General features: G+C 45.2%; 2 protein-coding genes across 2 annotated transcripts; one reads left to right on the plus strand and one right to left on the minus strand.

Annotated features, from left to right (window-relative positions):
* Positions 1-1,750: 1,750 nt before the first annotated feature.
* On the minus strand, positions 1,751-13,494 carry LOC128307507 (uncharacterized). The gene is made up of 4 exons (XM_053045389.1): positions 13,461-13,494; positions 10,928-11,782; positions 8,997-10,317; positions 1,751-1,946 (listed from the first exon to the last, which is right to left on the minus strand). The coding sequence occupies exons 1-4, from the start codon at positions 13,492-13,494 to the stop codon at positions 1,751-1,753; spliced, it is 2,406 nt and encodes an 801-aa protein (XP_052901349.1).
* Positions 13,495-14,237: 743 nt separating this feature from the next.
* On the plus strand, positions 14,238-21,876 carry LOC128307508 (uncharacterized). The gene is made up of 4 exons (XM_053045390.1): positions 14,238-14,457; positions 14,807-14,945; positions 17,891-21,653; positions 21,748-21,876. The coding sequence occupies exons 1-4, from the start codon at positions 14,238-14,240 to the stop codon at positions 21,874-21,876; spliced, it is 4,251 nt and encodes a 1,416-aa protein (XP_052901350.1).
* The last annotated feature ends 604 nt before the right edge of the window (positions 21,877-22,480 follow it).

The raw sequence follows: 22,480 nt of genomic DNA on the forward strand, positions 1-22,480 counted from the left end.
CAAGTTACCTACCATGAAAGAGTTCGGTGCTTTCATGGACGTACTGGTGGATGAGTCTTGCGAGGTGACTAAGTACAACCCACAAAAGCCCGTCACTGAAAAGACGATACATCGTACAAATGTGCACAACTCTACTCCGCACTTGAATGATGTTTCCGTGACATATGGCAAGCCAGTTCAAGAACTGAAAACACCACCAGTCATAACGTATTCGACGCCGTGCCACCATTGCAGGAAGCCGGACCACAAGGTGAGACAATGCGAAGCGTTCAAGAGCATGTCTCCCGTCGAACGGTTAGAGGCTGTGACACGGATGAAAGTCTGAATTAACTGTCTGGCTGACCACGGGACTAAACCATGCAGATCACGATACTCCTGCCGCGTTCCGGGATGTGGAGGACGGCATCACAGCCTGTTGCATCAGAAGAAGGAAGATGTATCAAAGTCAGCCAAAACCGCACAGTGCCAGACGCATCAACACGTGGCGAAAACAACCCTGTTTCGCGTGGGGCCCGTAACCATCCACAACGGGGAAAAGCGAGTCGACACACACGCGTTTCTAGATGAAGGATCATCGGTGACCTTGGTAGAAGCCTCTCTAACGGCGAGTTTGGGGATCAAAGGAGAACCTGAGCCACTGGAGCTGAATTGGACAGCCAACGTAAAGCGTATAGAAGATGCCTCCCAACGGATCAGCCTAGAGATCTCAGCACGGGGAGGCGAGCGGCGCTATCTCATAGCGGCCGCTCATACCGTAAACCAGCTAAGTCTCCCCTCTCAGAGCGTTAAAATAAATACACTGATAAGTTCTTATGACTACTTACAGGATCTTCCAGTCAACCAAGGCGAGGAAGGTGTTCCACAAATTCTCATCGGGCTGGAAAACGTGGACCTGATGAAGCCGTTGGATACACGGGCGGGTCAGCCGGGACAGCCAATCGCCGTAAAAACGGTACTGGGCAGGGCGATCTACGGTCCCCATGAGACAAACCACCCTGCCCGTCAACCAGCAATATGCAGCGTGCACAACGTAGAACAGCGATCCAAAAGGGAAAATGAAGCACTGAACGAAATGCTCCGCCAGTACTTCACTTTGGAAGAAACAGTCGTGACTAGCTTCGGCGAATACTTGCCAGAACCACAAGACGTAGTGCGAGCCAAACAATTTCTTGAAAGTACAACAGAGAAGAGGGACGGTCGCTTCACAACGGGACTGTTATGGAAATCAGATGACATAACCCTCCCTACTAGCCTTGCGATGGCGACGAAACGACTACATGCACTAGAGCGAAAGCTGGAGCAAGACCCACAACTGAAGAAAACAGTACACGAACAAATGCACATGTACATCGAGAGAGGCTACGCACACCGAGCAACCGAAGAGGAATTAGCAACAGCTAATCCTAAACGTATCTGGTACCTCCCGCTAAATGTGGTTGGACACCCTCATAAGCCAGACAAATACCGTCTTGTTTGGGATGCGGCGGCAAAAGTGCAAGGAGTTTCACTAAATTCGTGCCTGCTGAAAGGACCGGATTTGCTGGCAATGCTCCCCGGAGTATAGAGTGTGTTTAGACAGAGGAAGATTGCATTCGGAGGGGACATAGAAAAGATGTTCCATCAGATCCGCATTCGACCAGAAGACACCCACAGTCAGCGTTTCCTGTTTCGCTTCGACCAGAGTAAAGATCCTGACATATATCTAATGGACGTCGCTACATTTGGAGCAACCCTTGCTCTGCCCAATATGTCATGCAAACGTAATGCCGACGAACATGCGAAGACATATCCGATCGCTGCAGCCGCGATTAAACGTTCGACCTACGTAGACGACTATTTCGACAGCTGCGATACGCGAGAAGAAGCTATCGACCGAGTAAGACAAGTGAAATTCATACACTCTCAAGCCGGCCTCAACATGCGCAACTGGGTGAGTAATGACCCATCTGTATTAAAGAGTGTGGAGGAAAAGGATGCGAAATCCAACCCAGTAGTCATTAAGCTAACGGAAAACAACAACCACACTAGGGTGCTTGGAATGGTATGGGACCCTGTTGTCGATGTATTTCGGTTCTCCTCATGTTGGCACGACGAGTGAGTTCCCTATGTAGTCGAAGGAAAACGCCCTACGAAGAGGATAGCACTTAGAGTTATCATGAGCTTGTTCGATCCGTTGGGTCTACTAGCCCCCCTCTTGATTCACGGCCGCATGATTATGCAAGACCTGTGGCGTGTAGGTTTGGATAAGGACTAGGAAATGAGCGACACCGACTTTGCGAAATGGCAGCGATGGGTGGGTCTACTTCCGGCAATTCATCGTCTGGAAATTTCGAGATGTTACTTCAATAATATCTGCTCAGCATCCAGCAGTACACTCCAACTACACGTTTTCACGGACGCGAGCGAGATTGGGTATGGGTGTGTTGCGTATTTACGCTCCGAAGAACACGGACATATACATTGCTCTTTAGTTATGGCTCGAAGCAAGGTGGCTCCGGTAAAATACCAATCCATTCCTAGAATGGAACTGCAAGCAACACTCTTAGGAGCGAGGTTGATACGAAAGGTATTGGAGAGTCATAGTCTCCCGATCAAGGAGAAATATATACATACGGACTCTGAGGTAGTGTTAGCTTGGATTCGTTCGCCCTCAAGGGAATTCAAGCAGTTCGTAGCGTGCCGAATTGGTGAGATTCTCTCACTTACTGAACCCACCATGTGGAGACACGTGCCTACCAAAGAGAATCCCGCCGATTGCCTAACAAAATGGGGTAAAGATACGCAGCTTGAAACCAAAAGTCGATGGCTCAATGGGCCGTCATTTCTCTATCTTCCCCAGTCCAACTGGCCAGCACAAAAGGCGATTAAGCAAACTGAGGAAGAACGAAGAACCACACACATACTGACTCATCATCACAGTACTGGACAGCAAATCATAGAGATAGAGCGATTCTCTAAGTGGAAAGTACTATTACGGACTATAGCTCTACTCTATCGATTCATCTCAAACGGCCAGCGAAAAAGAAAGAAGCTTCCGATCGAGACTATACCAGCTACGGAAGGACAATGGCGATACATAAAGCTAACCGTACCAGCAAAGCATGTCCCTTTCAAGTCGGAGGAGTACATAAGGACAGAACGTGTGCTGTGGCACATAGCTCAACAAGAATGTTACCCGAAGGAAGTTGTTATTCTTAGTGGAGAGGAAAAGGGTCAACCCTTATGCACAAAAAGCGTCCTGCACTCGTTATCTGCTGTTTCAGACGAGTTTGGGGTTGTTCGCGTAGATGGACGTACTGCGAATGCCGAGTACGCAACCTTCGACGCGCGATTTCCTATCATTTTACCAAAGCAACTCCGCATAACCAGCTTGTTGATAGAAGATTACCACCATAAGCTGGGACATGGGAATCGGGAAACAGTGGTGAACGAGGTCCGTCAACGGTTCTGCAAACCGAATTTGCGAACGGTGGTTGACAGAGTTTCAAAAGACTGCCAACGCTGCAAGATAACAAAAAGTAAACCATACTACCCTAAGATGTCAGCCTTACCCGTGGAACGACTCACCGCTCGAGCACACCCTTTCAGTTACGTTGGAGTGGACTATCTGGGACCGATCGATGTAACTAACGGCAGGCGTAACGAAAAGCGGTACGTCGCAGTGTTTACATGCCTCGTCACCCGAGCCGTGCACTTGGAAATGGTGCATAATTTGTCCACTGATTCCTGCATAATGGCAATACGAAGGTTTGTTTCCCGTAGAGGCTCGCCAGTTGAATTTTTTTCTGAAAACGGCACCAATTTCGTGGGTGCGAGCAACGTACTAAAAAGAGAAATGGCGACAACATTATACAAGTGTGCAGACACATTCACCAGTGCTCAAACCATCATAGAGTCATAGAGGTTCACGCAGGGCGAGATGGTCGAGTACGACAAGCGATTGTTCGTACCGCTACGGGGAAACGAAAGTACAGACCATATCTCTATGGCAATAAATTCACCCTTGTGACCGACCATAAGCCGTTAGTATTCATAAAAACATCATTTAAGAATTCTAAAATACTTAATTGGCGATTAGAGTTAGAGAATTACGATTATGATGTAAAATACAGACAAGGAAAGACTAACATCGTAGCAGACGCGCTGAGTCGAATATCGCAAGAAGTCAACGCAAACGAAACAATAACTCAAAACGTTACTGTTAAAAAAATGGTCTCACTGAAAGCTACGAATCATGAAAAGGGCGTATCCTCTGGAACTGTACATTCTGCCGACGATTCAAGTGATTACTTCATCCATATAACGAACAGACCGATTAATTACTATCGCAACCAGCTAATTTTCAAAATTTCAAACACACACTCAACTGTTGTAAGAGAAACGCCATTCCCTAATTTCCATAGAACAGTAATAACTAAAAACAGTTTTGGCATAGAAGACTTCAAGCGCTACTTACTGAAATTCCATAATAGTAAGCAAACTGCAATTCTTGTCCCAGAAGAACTAACGCAAGTGTTACAAACGGCTTTTAGGGACAATTATTCAATCAAAGGTCACTTTGTCATGGCAAAAACAATAGTCGAAGACGTAATAGACACGAACAATCAGAATATTATCATATCCAGAGAACACGAAAGGGCTCATCGGGGAATATCAGAGGTCGAATGCAAACTCAAACGTGCTTTCTTCTTCCCAAATATGCAGAGGCGGATAAAGAATTATATAAACAATTGCGAAGTTTGCAATGTTCACAAATACGAACGTAAGCCATACCGTATAAAAATATCCCCGCGGCCAGTAACCAGCAGACACTTAGAACGTGTACACATGGATATTTACATAATAAACCATACAAGTTTCTTGTCGTTAATCGATTCGTTTTCGAAACATCTACAAATGTTACACATAAAAAACAAGAACATTATCCAAGTACAAAAAAAGCTTTCACAATATTTTGCACAATACGGTATACCCAGCGAGATAATAACTGATCATGAAACAACGTTTAGATCAACGCAACTCAAAAACTATTTGGGATCATTAGGAGTGGCTCTGAAATACGCTTCATGCTCAGAATCCAACGGACAGATAGAAAAAATACATAGTACAATCACCGAGATTTACAACACAAATAAACACAAGTACGAAAACAACGACGTCAAATCTACGATAAGGATAGCAGTAGCGCTATACAACAATACAATCCATTCAGCTACTAAGTATACTCGTAATGAATTAACGTTCAATCACGCAAATAACGTTAGCTCAGCGCAAATATTAGAAAGCTCCAACCAACTCTTTGCCGATGCAAAACACAACCTAGAAGCAGCCGTTAAACGACAAGTAAGCAAGAATTGTAAAAGAGAAATACCACCAACTGTACAAGAAGCCACAAATGTATACGTAACACCAAATATTCGGACAAAAACTCAACCAAGAGCAAACAAAACAACAGCAAATATCGTCAAAGAAAGAACTTTCATGAACAATCGAGGAGTAAAGCGTCATAAAAACAAAATCAAGCGACTTAAAGGTTAATCGTTAGGGATTATCAAGGGTTAGAAAATGAGTAAATCAGTAATTAAGTATTAAGTAGTAATTAAGCAAATGAATTATAATGTTATATAAAAAAATGTAAACGAATGTAATGATGAGGCACACCTATACCACGTCAGCCGAGGACGTCTCGACTCTTACCCCCGGAGGAATTATATACCAACTGGTATACTACAAGCTAAGAAGAGTACCATGTATGGTAAACGCTGCCTTGCATACATGTGTGTGGATGCTGGATGCATGCGTTAGCAAAATAGGAGAACAAGCCTCTCTTCTGTTCGAATCACCAACAAATAAAGACGTGTCGCAAGCCCGACTCATCATTATATGTTGCGAATTTTTTAGTTAATCGAATGATATTGTTTTGGTGTGATTTTTTAGTGTATTCCTTGTGTTTTGAGTTTTGAATTAGTCGGGCCCGAAAAGCAGATATCGAGATGTTATAATCGAAATGATAAAAAAGCAGTTGAATGATTTCATAGCTCGCAGAAAAGGATCATTTTGGCCGTAAGAGGTAAGGCCCGCCGGAATGAATATAGATAGTAAGGATGGGGCACAAATATTGTTGAGGAGAATCTTAGCGATGAAAATAGCTTGCGTATGTGAGAGGAGTGATTTTAGATCCACAATTCCCAGCATTCTGCAACGAATGGAGTAGGGAGGCATCGGATATGTACGGATATGTACGGCGCATATTGCTCGAGTCATATACCATACGTGCCATCCGAGACAGACTGCAGCTAGTTGATAGTGCCGTCCGTGGTCAGAAACCATGCGCTCCCCCGTTCGTCTGCAAAGTGAACCGTGGACAGGTAAACACTTTGGAGATGATTTTCTGCTGGGAGGGATAGGTTATGGTCTGCTGAGGTGGCTTTGATTTGTAGAAGTCTTCTAACTCCGAGATCCGATTGGTCGCCTGCTCCAAATTTTTACAACCGCTGCAAACCACACGCTTCAAATGTTCGAATTCGTTTTCAAAATGGTATATAGAAATGGCAGATCTTTTTTTTTTATGTTTCGGTCCTAATGGTCGTTATATTATTTGATCAGATCTTTCTCTTTAGCTGATGAAATTACGTGTGTACTCGATTGAAGGTTCGTTTGTGAGTGATGATTTATTAATCCTGAATTTACACTGGACTGTATATTCTCTCTTCTCTTCTCACAGTTCTCTTCTTCCACAGTTCTCTTCTCTTAATTCATTTTACAAGAATTCGCGCATTGCCTACCCATTAGGCGCGAACATTCCGGCCACCTAAAAATTGTAATTTTTAAAATTTTCGCAAGAGTACGCCACGATTCGATCGACTTTGGTCATCTGTCAAATGATGACCACATGTTGTTGTTATTGTTTACTCCTGACCATCCATTTGGCTGTCACTGGTTACTGGTTCGGGATTAGTGAGATTCGTGCAACTGGACGCGTTAAAATTTTCCCAATCGAATTACGTATAGATACAACTCTACATACTCCGCCCTTGCCTGGATGCATCTTTACTATACGCGCTATAGGCCAATTCATTGGCGGCACATTATCCTCCTTTACTAGGACTAGTTGATCGATCTTCATTTCTACCGGTGGTGTACAACCTTTCTTGGCCCTACTTTGCAACATTTGTAAATATTCAGTATGCCACCGTGACCAAATGTGCTGATAGTGTTTCTGAATTTTCTCAAACGATGGCAAATGATTGATTGACGTATCTTTCAAATCTACTTCAGGGATAGCTTGCATATTACCGCCTACTAGAAAATGCCCTGGTGTTAATACTTCAAAGTCCGCTGGGTCTGTCGATAATGCGGTCAACGGTCGTGAGTTAAGACACATTTCGATTTGCGCAATCAACGTAATCATTTCTTCGTATCCAATATTTACGTTCCCTATCTCTTTCAGCAGATGTCCCTTCAAAGCCTTTACCGCTGCCTCCCATAACCCTCCGAAATGCGGCGATCGAGGTGGGATAAATTTCCACTGGATTTCGTTTTCCGCACACCAATTAAACACGCATTCGCGATCCTTAGCGTCTACCTTGAACATTTCATACAACCGGTGCAATTTGTGAGATGCTCCCTTAAAATTTGTTGCATTGTCTGAGTGAAGCTCGACAATTCGTCCCCGACGAGCAACAAATCGACGAAGCGCTGCGATGAAAGATGTTGACGTAAGGTCGCCGACCAATTCGATATGCACTGCTTTGGTCGCGAAACATACAAAAACAGCAATGTATGCCTTTCTGGAACTTCGGCACCGGACACCAGGTTTGATGTAGAAGGGACCACAATAATCTACACCGCTCACCGAAAACGGTCTGGTAGGTGATACACGCGATGATGGAAGATCAGCCATAAACTGCTTGACTAAATCTGGCTTGCTCCGGAAGCAGATTAGACACCGATGATATATTGATCTGACTAAATTTCTCCCTCCAATCATCCAGAACCTTTGACCGATTGTGCTCAACATCAACTGTGGGCCAGCGTGTAACAACCTGTGATGAAAGTATGTTACCAGTAATGTCGACAATGGATGTTTAGCGAATAAAACAATTGGATGTTTGGAGAATGGTGACAACTGCGAGTTCTCCAGCCGGCCACCAACACGAAGGATCTTCTGGTCATCGAGAAAAGGATGTAATCTTTTCAGTCGAGAAGAACTGTTGATCTGGTTACCCGATGAACAAATGGAAATCTCTTCTGAGAACGATTCCAATTGAGCCAATTTACACAACTGGAGTTCGGCTCGCTGCAACTCGTTTGTAGTCAACCAGGTCGAACTGAAATCACTAGTCCCACCGTTGATTGAAGCTTTAGTACGTCGATGGGCTCGGCATTGATCAAAAAATCGCAAACAATACGCGATAATACGTCTAAGTTTTGTGAAACTGGAGTACCGTACGAATACACTATCACCGTTTTCTGATTGCGCACCGACAAAACAAGGTACCGCTGTAATCCGCTCTTCATCTTGGATTTCTCCCCTTTCTTGCGTTGGTATGATATTAGGCCAATAATCTGACGCGAGAGATAACCAATTTGGCCCGTGCCACCAACGCTCTGACTTCAAGATGCCTTTCGGAGTTAGACCACGAGATATATCGTCGGCTGGATTGTCGACACCGGCTACATGTCTCCAGCATTTTATATCCGATGATTGTTGAATTCTTGCAACACGGTTTGCTACAAAGCTTTTCCATCGAAGGGGAGGTGATTGCAACCAATAATATACCGTCGTTGAGTCAGTCCAAAATATTGTCAGTGGATCAATACTTAATGCTGCCTTTATCTTTTCATACAGTTGAACTGACAATTGTGCTGCGCAAAGTTCTAATTTGGCGATAGACTGGGTGTTTTTCATCGATACGACCTTTGATTTGGCGCTTAACAAGTGCACAGTAACGTCCTTGGCTCCTTCAGCTCTGACGTAACAGCATGCACCGTACGCTGACTTCGATGCATCTGCAAACATGTGTAGCTGTATGTTACTGTGTGGTTGCGCTATGAAACGAGGGACTTGTATGTTGTTTAGTAGGTGAAGATCGGAATGAAACTCTCTCCATTCCTCTTGAAGTAGTGGCGGTAAAACAGTATCCCACTTGCATTCATTGCCATTGTGGTTTAACGCCCACAATCGTTGCATAAATAGCTTTGCAACTAGGATGGTTGGACCTAGAAGTCCAAGTGGATCGAAGGTTCTCGCTATGTACGATAGTATCATCCGTTTTGTCAAATTAGGTTCAGGATCGGGTATTTGGACCTTGAATCGTAGTGTGTCTGAACCTGTGTCCCAAATTAGGCCTAACGTGGAAACCGAACTGTCTTGTAACTCATGTGTGTCTTGAATGGCTTTATCACAAATCGGTATGTCACTTAGAACATCTAAGCTGTTGCTTGCCCATTTTCTTATCTTCATACCAGCTGAGTCCAGCATTTGATATATTTGTACAACCTTTGCTTTGGCTAATGTGACGTCATCTGCACCACTCAAGAGATCATCAACGTAAAAGTCGTTCAGCACTGGATCTACTGCTGATGGAAATCTGTCGCCCATATCCTTAGCGGTTTGCTGTAACGTTCTGGTGGCCAGGTAAGGCGCAGAAGCCGTTCCGTAGGTAACCGTTTGCAGCTCATACGTTGCGATCGGCTCATTGCGATTCTTTCTAAAGCGAATCCGCAAAAACCTTTTGTCGTTGTTATCATGCAGTATTTGCCTATACATTTTCTCTATATCTCCAGTAAAGGCTATTCTTCGGCTTCTGAATCGCAATAAAATGCTGAAGAGGTCGTCTTGAATAACAGGTCCCACCATAAGTGCATCGTTTAACGCGAAACCGGAGCTCGTCTTGCATGACGCGTCAAAGACGACTCGAATTTTTGTCGACGTACTTGATTCTTTGAAGACCGCATGATGCGGAATATAACAATGCGAAACGTTGTCATCTATCGGCTCCTCCAGTTTTCGCATATGACCAAGTTGCAGATACTCTTCCATAAAACTGAGGTAAGCCGTCTTCAAAGTGGGATTGTGTTCCCACCGCCTTTCCATTCCGTACAGCCGACGATCTGCTATGGGCTTCGATTCTCCTAAGACGATTGATTGATCGTTAGTCCAAGGAAGAGCCACGATGTATCGACCGGAAGAATCACGAGTGGTAGTATTCGTATAATGATGCTCCATTGCATCCTCCACAGTAGGGTTGATGCCATCATTGATAGTTTCCAATTCCCAAAATCTTTTCCGGATACAATCTAAGGGATCGGTTGCTGACGATAAACCGCATACTCGAGGTTGTGAGGTTGTGGTTCAAGATCAAAAACTGCAAACTCGCTACGACCCGTTCATCTTTAGTCTGAATTCGGCTTGTAACTGCAGACTTTACGTTCGTGATGGTGTTGCTAATGCCCATGACGTTGATATCAATTGGAGCCCTGGATCCCAAAAATTGCTTCGCGAAGGCTTGGGTCATGGAATTGTTTATAGATCCCGAATCTAACAGCGCCCTGGCCTTGAATACATGGCCATAGTCATCCATTACGAATATTATTGCTGTCTCGAGCAATATTAGACCGTTGGGTTGGGTTTCTTCGGCCTGAACTACCATGCTGAGTCGACTCGCGGCAGGATCATGAAGTAGTGTGTGATGCTTTGCCTTGCACGTCTGACACGTGAACCTCGAAACACAATTCCTCACTGCATGACCTGCCCGCAAACAATTCCAACAAAGCCTATGCTGCTTCACTACTTCTTGACGTTGTTTAACAGTTTTCTGCGCAAACATTTGACACGTGTTTAGGTTGTGGGCTTCAGTGCACAACAAAGGACATTTGAACGGTTTGGACGTATTGTTCTTGGATGAATCGCTGGAATGGTTACCGATACCATCGGAGGACTTAGTGCCGGCCACCTTCGTGCCGGCCACCTTGACGACGTTGTCAGTTGCCGGTTGTTCCAGCAACTTGGATGATTTAAGCATTCGAACGCGTTCCTCTAAAAATTTCACCAATTCTCCGTATCCGTCTCGCTCGGACCCGAGTTCTTCCCAAGCGACGATTGATAATTTGTCCATCTTCAAAAAAAGGAGATTGGTTAAAGGAGTATCCCAATGATCGATAGGCTCACCCAATTTCCGCAAACCCTTAACATGCCGTGTGAAGTCATCGACTAAGCGCGCCAGATCATCCACGTGGTGCGTTTCCATCCGCGGCAAGAAATGCAGCGCTCGATAGTATTCGCGTACTAGAGCCTTCTTATCGTCGTACCGCTTAAGTAGGGCATCCCACGTAACCGCGTAGTTGTCAGCGATGACCTCCGTGTGTTCGAAATGTGTCGCAGCCTCACCCACCAATGATGCCAACAGGTATTGCAACTTCATTACCGCCGGGATTTCAGCTGCACTATGGATCATGGAGATGAAGCGATCCTTGAACGTCAGCCATTTTGTAGCCTCGCCATTGAACGAGGGAAGCTCGATTTTTGGCAGACGCAACTGCATGGGACCACCGAAGCTTGCACTACCGGAAGACGAATTGAAGGTAGAGTTCGCCGTAGGAACAATTTCCTTTACAGATTGATGTAATAGAAACCCTTTCACAACACAATATCGCTTGAAAAATGACGCTCTTTCCTGAATATGATTCTCGTCATCCACTAATTCTTCTTTTTCTTCTTCCAACTTGTTCATGATGGTGACGAAGTCCTCTTTGCACTGGTCTATTAATTCCAACCGCACTGGAATTTCGTAACGATCGGCTCGAAGGACCAAAATGATCAGATCTTTCTCTTTAGCTGATGAAATTACGTGTGTACTCGATTGAAGGTTCGTTTGTGAGTGATGATTTATTAATCCTGAATTTACACTGAACTGTATATTCTCTCTTCTCTTCTCACAGTTCTCTTCTTCCACAGTTCTCTTCTCTTAATTCATTTTACAAGAATTCGCGCATTGCCTACCCATTAGGCGCGAACATTATTCTAAAAGTAACACTCGAACAACACATAAGTAACGTTACTACATATATTTAAAACAACTTAAGGACTCGGACCCGCGCGCGCACTGTCTGTCAACGGCGAGCAACTGGTCTAATTAGCTCGGCCAGGTTGGATCACAACACATTTCATAGAAACGAATCATTTCATCGTGCACATGCATCAAATTGTGATGCGTTTCGTTGTAAGATAGCGCTCAGTAATGGATGCCTTCGTCGATCGACATGGACTGAAATTTACCAATCCAGGCAATTCCACAACCGCTTCGATGGGAACTGAAAAAACGGAGCCCTTATTTTACACGACACATTAACACACAACAGTAGAACTTGTCGGCTAGAGTCCGTTTGCTGGTCAGCTTCTTCGGCCGCGACCACCTTTATGAATTTAGCCACCTGTTTGTAAAAAGCACCGGTACGGCGTTCGCGGTTCAAATCACTCATGTTGATGAAATAAAAATGTTTGAACACTTGCGATGTAATCACTGGAGTTGGTTGCTTGTTTAGTGTCTTGTTTTTTCGGGAGATGTGTTTAGGAGTTACGCATTGGGAATTATGGCATGAATTAAAGCGGCAGCATTAGGATAGTATAAGTGACAAACGAAACATCATAAAAAGGATTGTAATATAGTAGGACTCTTCGACAAGCTCTCATTTGGCTCAGACGTGGTTTTTTTGCGATCCGAAATCCGAGCTATTGAACATGGTCCTTTGAACGGAATCATTTGATTTTGAAGAGTTGTATTGAATTTGTAAGAGTGGTTATTTCGGAAAGTATTTCGCGAACGGCTGTAGCCGTTGTTGGATATGGCAGTACTGTCGAAGTTGTTTCGCGAGCGAGTTACACTATAGGCGCCAAGAACATTTGGCCTGAGTATTCCGTGTTTGAGCAGTGTAGGTGAAAGTGTTAACTCAGCGGTTATTGCTCGCTACCATACGGAATCGTGTGTCACAGATAAGTAATCGAAATTCTGCGGGACACACAATAACGTGGACAGTGTGATTGAGTGTGTGCCAGACACGCTATCGTGCTTGGGCTAGTTTGTCGTGTAAGTTGGCAGTGTGTTGGTGTGTAAAAAGGTTGATCGCATCGCATCGTATTGGAGCATTCTGTGCGCTATCCACGGTCTGCAAAGTGAGGTTCGTGTAATTTTATCGGTCCGAACCGTTATGGACTCGTAGTGTAGCAGTGGAGGATCACGATCGGGTGAATGACCAAGGTGAGGCCACTAAGATCGACCGTTGAACTTTCAACTAGTTACAACTACTATCGTGCTGAGTGATAGCGTCGGTAATCAGTGTACGTAGCGTAACTCGCGTGAGCTACTCGATTTTAGCAGTAGCCAATAGTATTGCTAACCAGTTGGACATCAGTGTTAGTTTACCGCGCAGCACGGGTAACTCAGTAAGGTGTAACTCACTAAGGAGATCGCTAGTGAGTGCCGATAGCGTCATTTTTACGACATCACACCATCGTTGCTAGAAGGCGCGTAAATTGTAAACAATAAAATGGCAACCAAGGAAAAAAAGATTTTGCAGCAGCTAACGCGTACTTACAACGATCGAGTGAGTACGATACATGGTTTCGTTAATTTCATCACAAATTACGATGAATTAGTGCATAGTGTAGAAATAGAGACACGGTTACAAGGTTTAGAAGATGCAAAGTTGGCTTTTGAAGTGGCTCGAGATAAGCTTCTGGTCGAGAATGACGATTGTGATACGGAGCAATTGCGAATTGATCGCGAGTTATTCTACCAGCAGTACTACCAAGTGAAGGGTTTTTTGAACAACAAAATGGCCGCGGAGAATATTAAATATCTGGACACGAGTGTCCGATTCGGTGGGAACAGTATCATGTCGCAAACTTTACACGGAGCGTCGCGAGTGAGATTGCCAAAGATGGAATTACCGACATTCAGTGGTGAAATAACGCAATGGCCGATTTGTCTGACGTGTTAAAGCTCCAGTATTTGTTAGCGTCACTGAAGGGGGAAGCAGCGCAGCAGTTTGACCATGTGCAGTTGATCGACGGCAATTATGCCAGCACATGGAAAGCCCTAACGGATCGCTATGATAATTCCAAGGTGACCAGGCGAGAGTACTTCAAGGCGTTGGTGCACCTGGAGCCGATGACGTCGGATAGCGTATCAGAGCTTACGCGTGTTGTTAATGAGATCTAGCGTCTGGTTAGAGGAATGGAACGTCTTAAGGAACCAATCACTCACTGGGATACACCACTGGTCGCATTGACCATGCTGAAGCTGAATAAGCAGCAGTTGCTGGAGTGGGAGAGGGCGTCAGCCGATGCGACGGAAGACAAGTACAAGATGATGATAGAATTCCTCGAGAAGCAGACGAAGATGTTCACCAACGTTTCGAGTCATAGTATCAGAGTTATCACCACGAAATCGGCAAGTAATACGAAAAGTGCAACTTCTAATAATGTGTCTTCTAGTCTTCCAGGTAAACTATCTGGAAAGGCACTTGGGCGTACCAGTCAGCCGAGAGGTTCACAAGCGGCCGCAATGGCATGTACGGCAGAAGCTCGAGGAGAAAATATGGCTAGGTGTTCACTATGTAGCGAAAATCACCCCTTGGCAAATTGTCCGAAGTTCGAGGAAATGGCTCTGGATAAGCGACAGCGAGTTATAGCATCGGACACCTTGTGCTTCAACTGTTTAAAGGGAAACCATTGTGCTCGGTTTTGCAGAAGCAGAGAAAGGTGCAAGATTTGCAAGGGACGACATCACGTTTTAATGTGCAGAAAACCAACCACAGCTGAGCAGTAATAGCCACGGTATCCAGCAAGAAGGTCGATTGACAGTGGGCAAGGAGCAAGTCACCATGATCAATGCCATGGCCCGAGGGGATACCAAGAAAAGTATGGTGTGGCTGTCTACAGTGTAAGTACTAATTAGTAACTCCTGGGGAGTAGAAGTTCCTGTAAGAGCACTGCTCGACCAAGGTTCGCAGTGTAACTTCATCTCGGAAGTAGTGGCGCAATAGTTAAGGCTGAAGAAAAGGCGGGTGCAGAGACCACTTTCTGGTGTTGGAGCGGCAGTGTTCAACGTGGAAACCTTGGTGTCGGTAGACGTTAAATCTCGTAACTCATCGTATGGAGCGTGTTTGGAGTGTTTGGTGCTTTGGTCAAAGGGTGGAAAATTCCAGAAGACTTGCCGCTAGCAGACCCAGGGTTCAACCAGCCAGAGAAGATAGACCTACTGATTGGTGCAGAAATATTCGGAGAGTTGTTACAACAAGGACAACTAAGATTGGCACCACACCTACCCATGCTTTTAGAAACGAAACTTGGTTGGATAATTAGTGGACGTGAAGTATGTAAGGGTTCCATCGAGTCTTCGGTTACACTAGCTAATTGCGTATTATCGGAAGAAAATCTAAATGCGGCCATGGAACAACTAGTAATGCTCGAAAACATACCGGAGGAAAGAGTTCAGTCCAGCGAAGAGGAAGCTATGGAACAGTGGTATCTACACACGACAACACGAGAGAAAACTGGACGTTATGTAGTCGAACTACCCAAGATACCTCAGTACAAGGAAAGGCTAGGTGATTCCATGCAAGGTGCCGTAAAACGATTTGCATCAATAGAAAGGCGTTTGGCACGAGACAACAGACTCAAGGAGCAATATAGCGAGTTCATGGAAGAATACCTTCGACTGGGTCACATGACCGAAGTTTCATCTGCTGAGAAGGAGCTTATGGAGGGAAGTCGTTATTATTTAACTCGTCATGCGGTGTTGAAACAAGCGAGCACAACTACAAAGTGCCGCATGGTATTTGATGCCTCGCATAAGACCAGCACGGGAACATCATTGAACGACATCCTTCTTAACGGTCCGCAGTTACAAGATGATATTGTATCAATTCTTCTTCAAGCAAATACCACGAAGGTGACCGGCGCAAAGCAAACAAAAAGTCTGGCTAGTACTAATGTAGCTTCTATGTCCAATCGCTGCCACGCTTGTGAAGAATCACACCTACTCTACCAATGTCATGTTTTCAAATCTATGCATGTTAGTGAGCGACGTAAGCTCATCAACACCAATAAGCTATGTTTCAACTGCTTCAGAACTGGACACTCTGCAAAGGAATCGCTATACAAATTTTAGTTGGAGGCGACGCATAACGTTGCCATGTTACCATTTCCCACATCCTTGGATCATTTTTTTGGTGTGAAGCATTTATCTTTGCACATTGTTGCTTTGATCGTTAGCTTTGATTAAACCAAAAAATAAATTATTTTAATGCTTGGTTTAGTGCAGAACTAAAACAAAATAAATCTTTGCAGAACAAACCAGCCAGTTTAGCCAGAATCTAGAAAATGTAATAAAAAAGTTATGTGTTACAACAAATTGCTACGCATCCTAATTTGCTTTTATTGATGATATTGATGATGAAAAAAAAAATAAATGAAGTCACTAACACTTTTAACGACACATCACCTAAATGTGGATGGTCCCCGACGGTAACCATTCAAAAATGAGTGATATCGCTATACAAAAATTCAAGTATGCTTCGACTGCGGCCCACGGTAATAAATGCGATTTTTACATGGCGCAGAACGCATTAAAAACTACACCAGAAGCAACCAATCAAGTTGAGTTTCGCAGCTTTTTCAATATTTGTGCTCTATTATAACGGTGATTTTTTTATTTGTGAAAAATTAAACGATACTACTGGCGAGCGGGTAAGCTTCACAATGATGTAAAGAAGTATCTAACAGTAATAAACAACTGTTAATATTGATTTTAGAAAAAAATGAATTCGACAAATCAGGAGCAAGAAGAGAGTATTGGGTCTGGAATCTGGCGAAAGTTATCCAGACCATCAAGGTTGGCGCCTTATGCAACTCCACCAGAAGAAACACCTATTGCGCGAATTGCTCGGTTAAAACGCAAACGACAAGCGGAATACCGCCAACGTCTTGTGCTCTATTATAACGGTGATTTTTTTATTTGTGAAAAATTAAACGATACTACTGGCGAGCGGGTAAGCTTCACAATGAGCAGCAATCACCGTACCGGAAGAATCCTCAACAGCTATTGAGATAAATAATACAACGATGCCTTTACCCTCAACTACGCAATCATCAACGGGTGCCATCGGTCAAGTTCCTGTTTCTGAGGCATCGATAGAAATACCATCCACCTCAAACTGGATGGCACGATATGCAACCCCGCCCAATGAAACGCCTATTGAGCGAAATCGCCGTCAGAAACGAAAGCGACAAGCCGAATATAGACAACGTCGCCGTGCTTCTAATACAATGGAACTTTCTTTGTTATCATCTGTACCTCAACCAACAACTACTACATCTGATACCAATGCTGCGTCAATGCCCATCTACACCAGTATCGATTTTGCCCAACTCCCATTACGTCAACGGTGGGAAGCAATACGTCGCCAACAGCTCCGTCGTCGATATGGGACAAGGTTGTTAAAAGCTGGACTTGGCTACCACGATGTTTACAATCGCCCTACTCGGCATCGGCTGAGCATTCGCGAACCATGCCAATATTGTGCAGCACATAAATGGCCAGGAGAAACGGGCATCATTCGCCGAACCGCCACGCGAACTGATCGAACTATTCGCCAATCCTCATTTTTTAACAAATATTCGGTCGTACAATAACGTATTCGCATTTACTTCGATGGGGGCATCAATCCGACCGAATGATCGTGTGCGTCAGGACCACACGGTAACTGATGGTAGAGGAATATATACTTACCGAATACAGGGAGCGCTCTGCCATCGCATCGGTTCACTAGATCGAACTCCCGGGCGTGTTCCAAAGTATGCCCAATTATATTATCACGACTCTAGCATTGAGGAGCAATGGAACGAAATGGTCGAAACGCGCTTGGCACTGAGCAGCAGGTTAGATCGCGAAATTGTAACAAAACTCCAGCGAATGTTTGAAATCTGCAATCCTTTGACCACTATATTCCGTCACGCGTACGAGCGGATGGCACGCCTGGAGGACGTACCGTTGCACATTCATGCGCGATTGCCCGGTCTTGATCAGCGTCGCTATAACCGACCCATCGCTGAAGAAATTGGTGGTATATTCCTCAGCTCCGAGAATGGTCAACCGCGTGATATCGTCCTGCAGAACCGCACTACCGGGAGCCTCATCCGGGTATACGAATCTCACCAGATGTTTGATGCGTTTCAATATCCGATCCTACATCCATACGCTGAAGTAGGCTGGTCGTATGGCATGCCAAAGGAACTGCGTCGTGTTTATGCTCAAGCAAATGGCCGCACTGGCGATGACCAACCCGACGGTAATGCTGCTTTGGTACAAGACGAAGGTTTACGCTCATCACGACAAATAACTCCCCGCGAACATGCCGCCTATCGGTTATGTACACGGGACGGGGATATGTCATTGATACACCGTGCCGGACGACTGCTGCAACAGTATAGTGTAGATCAATGTTGTAAAATTGAAGAGCAACGACTGAAATATCAACGGGAACACCAGGCGCAGCTACGAGCCGATGCTTACTCTGGTATTCTGGACTACGCAGGTTTAGCAGATAACCAAACTCTCGATGAAACTACCAGTCACGGACGAACGTTGGATCGCGCTGGGTCGCGTATTATTCTTGCACCAACGTTTCCCGGCAGCGACCGGTTCATGCGGGCCCAATACCAGGACGCAATGGGCATTGTACGTGCGTTAGGAAAACCCGATCTCTTCATTACAGTTACTTGCAACCCAAAGTGGCCAGAAGTAACCGAAGCGTTGTTTCCACAACAACAAGCCGCTGATCGACCGGATCTCACAGCTCGCGTTTTTCGTCTAAAACTTAAAGCCATCCTAAACGACCTTTCAGCGGGTGTGCTTGGGCTTGAGATAGCACGCATACACGTGATCGAGTATCAAAAACGTGGTCTCCCGCATGCCCACTGTCTGGTGATTCTGAGTGATGCTGACAAACCACGGTCGGCAGCCGACTACGACCGACTGGTGTCAGCTGAAATTCCTGACTCGGCAAACGAGGAGCTTTATGACACGGTGCGCAAGTGCATGATGCACGGACCATGTGGTCGGTCGAATCCACAAGCACCCTGCATGAAAGACGGCGTGTGCTCGAAAAAATTTCCCAAGCAATTCACCAACGAAACACGCCAGGCAGAGGACGGTTATCCAGTTTATCGACGCCGCAACGATGGCCGCACTGTCATTGTTAAAGGTGTACCATTGAACAACTGTTATGTGGTGCCGTACAACCCATGGCTATGTCATAAGTACGACTGCCATATCAACGTTGAAGTGTGCTCGAGCGTGGCCAGTGTGAAATATTTATACAAATATGTCTACAAGGGCCACGATCGTGTTGCCGTTTCTGCTGCTGAGTCTTTGGACGAAATACAGCAATATTTGGACGCTCGATACATTTCTGCGTCTCAGGCCATGTCGACCATCTTCGGCTTTGAGATGCAGGCCAAAACGGTAACTGTTGTTCAGTTGCCAATACATTTAGAACATCAGCAAAGTGTCGTATATCGAGCGAACGATAATATGGATTCCGTGCTTCAACGAGGCCACCACACCATGCTGACGCGCTTCTTCCAGCTGGCAGCAAACGAACCGAGCGTCCGTTCACTAACGTACCAGGAGATCCCGGCCCATTATCGATACGCTAAACCCTCGCGGCGATTACCGTGGTACGATGGCACAGGAAACCAATGGATCCCGCGCATTCGTCAGACCGACATTGTAGTTGGCCGTATGGTTTACTGTCCCATGTCGCAGATGGAACGTTACTGCTTGCGTCTGATGTTATGCTACCGAAAGGGTCCTACATCATTCGAGGATCTGAGGACAGTTGACGGTACGATTTGTGCATCCTACCAGCAAGCAGCCATCATGACCGGACTACTGCAGGACGATCTTGAGTGGGAACGAGCGCTCCAGGAAGCCGTTTCGTTCCGAATGCCCCATCAACTGCGCCAACTATTTGCCCTCATCCTTTCAGAAGGTATGCCGCAAAATCCACGTCGACTTTGGGAGGTGTATGCGAACCACCTATGCGAAGATTTTCATTGGCAACATAGGGATCGATACACTTCCGAGGAATCGGACCAAAATCGGTTGTTGCGTGCGGTAGAACAGTTTCGAAGCTTGCGTATCATCGACGATTATCTTCGCGAAACGACTCCTATGAAAAAACTGGCCAGTTTTCCGGACATGCCACAGCTCGGTGAGTTTTCCGATTTACCAGCCGATCTCCTCCGAGTTGACCATACGTCGAGTGATAATTTTCTGATCGATGCTGAGCGTTCATACAGTATCAGCGAACGTGATGAAACACTTGCTTCGATACATGTGCTCAATACTGAGCAGCGTATGGTGTATGACATTGTGATTGCAGCGGTGGACCGTAATGGAGTGGGAACGGATTGTCTTCTTCAAGAGGAACAAATCCTGTTCTTTCTGGACGGACCTGGTGGCACCGGCAAATCTTTCCTTCTTGAAAAGATTTTGGCTTACACGCGTCGCCAGTCGAAGATAGCTCTCGCTGCAGCATCGAGTGGAATCGCCGCATTGCTTCTTAGTGGCGGGAAAACGGTGCACTCTACTTTCAAACTGCCCCTTACGTTAGATGAGAACACGCAATGCACCATACCTGTCCAGTCGTCACTAGCGAACTTGATGCGGCAGGCGTCGTTGATCGTCTGGGACGAAGCTTCAATGAGCAGTCGCTACGCCCTCGAAGCCGTCGACCGTACTCTGCAGGACATCGTGGGTGTACGTCGGTCATTTGGTGGTAAGGTGGTGTTGCTCTGCGGTGACTTTCGCCAGATTTTACCAATCGTCCCGAAAGGTACTCATGCACAAGTGGTGCAGCAGTGTATCAAAAAGAGTGAACTATGGCAACAGTTCCAAGTTTTGCGCTTGAAAACTAATATGCGGGTTCAAACGGCACCGGATGCGCAACATGCAAATGACATAAAGGAGTTTGCCGACTTTTTGCTCCGCATTGGAGAGGGCCGCCATCCAACGTTCCTAGGATCGGATCCTTCAATTGCCAAGCTCCCTCGCGACATGGTACTGCCCCGTACAACCAACCTGGAGGCCGACGTTCGATCGTTAATCAGCCGAGTTTACCCGGATATTAGACAAAACTATCACCAACCGCAATATTTTACTGATCGTGCAATCCTGTCACCGAAAAACTTGGATGTAACAGCCATTAATAATACCGTTCTTCAACAACTTCCTGGTTCCGAAAAAGAATACCTATCAGTTGACACGTTGGTTAACCAAGAAGAGCTTGATGCGCTACAGCTGCCCACTGAATTCCTCCACTCGCTCAACATGAGCGGAATTCCGGTTCATCGGTTTCTTCTAAAGCAATATACACCGGTATTACTTTTGCGAAATCTAAATACCGAACGCGGACTGTGCAATGGGACGCGCCTGCAAATCATCGCACTTAAATCGAACTGCTTACATGCACGAATTTTGACTGGCAAACATCAAGGAGACGACGTGCTATTGCCCCGGATCTTCTGTGACAGCAACGATGCGAGCCTTCCATTTCAAATCCGTCGCAAGCAGTTTCCAGTCCAGGTTTGTTTTGCGATGACAATATAACAAGGCGCAAGGCCAGTCCCTGCACCATCTGGGCCTGTACTTGCCCAACGAGGTGTTCGCGCACGGACAGCTGTACGTAGCACTGTCCCGAGTAACCTCGCGATCAAATGTAAAGGTGCTCATCGTGAACCCTGAGCGAGAAAATCAAAACGGTGTTGCGGTGAAGAATGTCGTGTACCAAGAGGTTATCAGGGATTAAATGTTGGATTATAGGGTAAGTTCATTCTATCAGGTCAGTTAATGAAAGAATATTTATCAACTTACATTACCCTAACAGGAAAACAAAGACGTCCCAGAACCGTGGTAAAACAGAATGGCACTGCAACCAACGCACTATGATAAAAATGAAGAAAGCGAGTGAGAGACAGTTTTAATGGTGGTATTTCAAATACCATCCTGGAGGGATGGTCCAGTGCGAAGAATTTCAATTAAAAAAAAACGTTAATTGAAAATTTTTGTGATTTACAAATTTTTTTGTCTCTTTCTTCCATATTTTTAGCCGTAAATATGTGGAAATATGTATAAGAAGCAAGTTATCCATCTATACAGGATAATACCTTCATATCGGCCATAAAAGGATTCATTGCGTACTTTCATTGCTTGAAAGATTAATAGTGCATAGAATTGATTGTATAAAGTGAAAAAATGCGATTAAAATCGAATAATTGGAATCATTTTGGACACAACAAACTTCAAGAAGACAACACCGTGTCAAGGATCAGGGAAAGATGTTAATTTCACCAGAAATTTAAGATGCGTAGCCCTGTAACCGGGCCAATTAGCTAGTGTAAATCAAAACACAA

This window comes from Anopheles moucheti (assembly GCF_943734755.1).
Source record: "Anopheles moucheti chromosome X unlocalized genomic scaffold, idAnoMoucSN_F20_07 X_unloc_1, whole genome shotgun sequence".
Classification (NCBI taxonomy): Eukaryota; Metazoa; Arthropoda; class Insecta; order Diptera; family Culicidae; genus Anopheles; species Anopheles moucheti.

Bases quoted from the DNA above. Each gene is read 5' to 3' on its own strand.
- LOC128307507 (XM_053045389.1), bottom strand. From the start codon at position 13,494: ATGACGCTATCGGCACTCACTAGCGATCTCCTTA. The intron at 10,318-10,927 runs GTAACCATTCCA...GTTTATCGTCAG, and splicing joins TAAGTCCTCCGATGGTATCG to CAACCGATCCCTTAGATTGT. The intron at 1,947-8,996 runs GTACGGTGCATG...TCTTTAATACAG, and splicing joins GCAGATGCATCGAAGTCAGC to ATGGGTCATTACTCACCCAG.
- LOC128307508 (XM_053045390.1), top strand. From the start codon at position 14,238: ATGGAACGTCTTAAGGAACCAATCACTCACTGGGATACACCACTGGTC. The intron at 14,458-14,806 runs GTAATACGAAAA...TTTAATGTGCAG, and splicing joins TATCACCACGAAATCGGCAA to AAAACCAACCACAGCTGAGC. The intron at 21,654-21,747 runs GTTTGTTTTGCG...GCGCACGGACAG, and splicing joins GCAAGCAGTTTCCAGTCCAG to CTGTACGTAGCACTGTCCCG.